Below are 2,725 nucleotides of genomic sequence, written 5' to 3'. Positions count from 1 at the left end.
CCTTCGCCATTGTTGATAGCGAGAATGACAAGTCGTGGAAGTGGTTTTTCTAAAACCTATCAGCATTTGTGCCCAATGAGCCTGGATTGGTCGTCGTATCCGACAGGCATCCCTCCATCTACAAAGGGATTAGCAAGGTCAGTAACTGAGTTTAGGATGATTGTATTTTGTTTAGCCAGAAATATAATTCTTTAGCCTTGTTAGAAATGTATTTGGCAGGCTAGATAATTTAATGTATACCCTAAGACCTAAACACTAAACCATAAACCCTAAGACCTAAACACTAAACCCTAAACCCTAAACCATAAAACCCTAATCCCTAGACCCTTATATAAACCATTAATACATCTAAACACTAACATCTATACCCTAAACCCTAAATCCTGATATAACCATGAACCCTAAACCCAAAAACCTAGACCAAAGACGCTAAACTCAAATTCCTAAATCCTAATCCATAAACTCTTATATAATCATAAACGATAAACCCTAAACCCTTATATTACCCGTATCCCCACCACCATAACAATCTAAATATAAGGCTAACTTCATCTCCCAACAAGCTATCGTTAGGCTAGGATGATCAATAGGTTATGTTGCCTGCTAATCCAGATCGTAGCCAGGAAGCTCAATACATTAGCGCATTAATGCTATTAGTAGACTTTAAACCTCGTTAGACGGCTAAACCTAAGTTTTTAGTAGACATTACAGTAAACCCTAAACCCTGTACAGACTATGAACCCCAAACCATTACACCCATAAATAACTATATACCCTAAACCCTAAAACCCTAAACTCTTAGGAGACATAAACCCTAAACCTAAACCCAAAACCGTAATCCCTAAACCGAATCACTATATACCCTAAACTCTAAACCCTTAGGAGTCTATAAACCCTAAACCCGTTAACCTTTAGGAGACCCTACACCCTAAACCCTTAGGAGAGCTTAAACCCTAAACATTAAACCCTGAACCCTAAACCCAAATCCCAAAACCCTAATCCCTAAACCCTTATATAATCATAAACGATAAACACTAAACCTTTATATTACCCGTATCCCAACCACCATAACAATCTAAATATAAAGCTAACTTCATCTCCCAACAAACTATCGTTAGGCTTGGATGATCAATATGTTATGTAGCCTGCTAATCCATAGCATAGCCGGGAAGCTTAATACTTTAGCGCATTAATGATATTAGTAGACTTTATACCTCATTAAACGGCTAAACCTAAGTTTTTAGTAGGCATTACAGTTAACCCTAGACCCCGGAGAGACTATGAACCCCAAACCATTACACCCTTAAATATACCATATACCCTAAACCCTAAACCCTAAACCCTAAGGCGACTATAAACCCTAAACCCTAAACCCAAAATTGTTAACCCTAAACCCTAATCACTATATACCCTAAACCCTAAACCCTAAACCCGGATCCCCAAACCCGAATCACTATATACCCTAAACCCTAAACCCCTAAACCCTTAGGAGTCTATAAACCCTAAACCATAAATCCGTTAACCCTTAGGAGACCCTACACCTTAAACCCTTAAGAGAGCTTAAACCCTAAACATTAAACCCTGAACCCTAAACCCAAATCCCAAAACTCTTATCCCTAAAGCCTTATATAATCATAAACCCTTATATAATCCTAAACCCTAAACCCTTAGGAGACAATAAACCTTACATCCATTTAGTACCCTAAACCCTTTTATGGGTCAAAAAGCTAAACCATTATAACACTACAGGCCCTAACACATTCTCAGACTATAAACCCTAGACCCCAACCCCATAAATCTAAATATACGGCTAACATCATTAACCCTTATACGGCTTGGCTGATCAAAATGCTCTGTAGCCTGCTAATTGATGGCTTAGCCGGAAACTTAATAATTTAGCGCATTAATGCTATTAGCAGACATTACACATAGTTGGACGGCTAAACATAAGTAATAGAGTTAGAATTCAAATTATCCATTGACGCATTTTGTTAACCAATCGAATGAAAGTTATATAGATATATACAATTATTCAGAGCTACCCAAAGGAGTCATTATAACAGGATTGATGATTCACAAGGGGGTCATCGATACAAAACAGGGTGTTTACATTACAATAAAAACAGAGGGTAGCAACAGAGGCTAAGCAATTTATCTCTTCTTCATACATAACTCACATTACTTTTGAAGTTTGGAAGAAAATGCCGCAACCACCTGAACAATCTCCGTAATATCTTTTTTAATATCCAGAAGTTGTTCCTTGATTTCAATCAGTTCATTCTCCATTACCGACTGCTTTACCGCTAGTGCTTCTATCTCCTCAAGCACGGCATCATCAGCCCACTTGAACACGTGATTTTCCCCAAAAACTACCCCGCATCTGTAGAACCGCCGGCCAGGGTTCTCCTTGGTTTTCGATGTTAGTACCACTGTCGCTGCTCCACACGGACACCTCCGAGGAATGCCAGGTCCTACTTCCATGGCCATATCCAAAACCTAACGATTTAACCTTTCAGACCGTGAAATGGACAGAACCACAATTGTTTTATCAGATGCATTAGACATCATTGCGAGTAGAGTAAATGTGTATATACATAGAAGGGAGTCATAGAATTCACCTGAAACAAGGATCTATGCTCTCCCCTGCCACTTGTCGACAGGAATTAGATGTGTGAGGTAATCGGCGGACATATTAGCACCGAGGTGAAATGTGGTGCATTATATA

At 39.0% G+C, this 2,725-nt stretch overlaps 1 protein-coding gene across 1 annotated transcript; it reads right to left on the bottom strand.

The window, feature by feature from the left end:
• Positions 1-2,178: 2,178 nt before the first annotated feature.
• Positions 2,179-2,481, bottom strand: LOC106339009 (uncharacterized protein At4g04775-like). The gene has a single exon (XM_013777850.1). It carries the CDS (start codon positions 2,479-2,481, stop codon positions 2,179-2,181), a length of 303 nt encoding a protein of 100 aa, XP_013633304.1.
• Between the last annotated feature and the right edge of the window lie 244 nt (positions 2,482-2,725).

The sequence above is a fragment of the Brassica oleracea genome, chromosome C4 (genome assembly GCF_000695525.1).
Source record: "Brassica oleracea var. oleracea cultivar TO1000 chromosome C4, BOL, whole genome shotgun sequence".
NCBI lineage: Eukaryota > Viridiplantae > Streptophyta > Magnoliopsida > Brassicales > Brassicaceae > Brassica > Brassica oleracea.
Note: the sequence above shows the minus strand (reverse complement) of the source record. Positions and strands in the feature narration are given on the sequence as shown.

Coding starts and splice junctions, on each gene's coding strand:
- LOC106339009 (XM_013777850.1), bottom strand. CDS start 2,481: ATGGAAGTAGGACCTGGCATTCCTCGGAGGTGTCCGTGTGGAGCAGCG.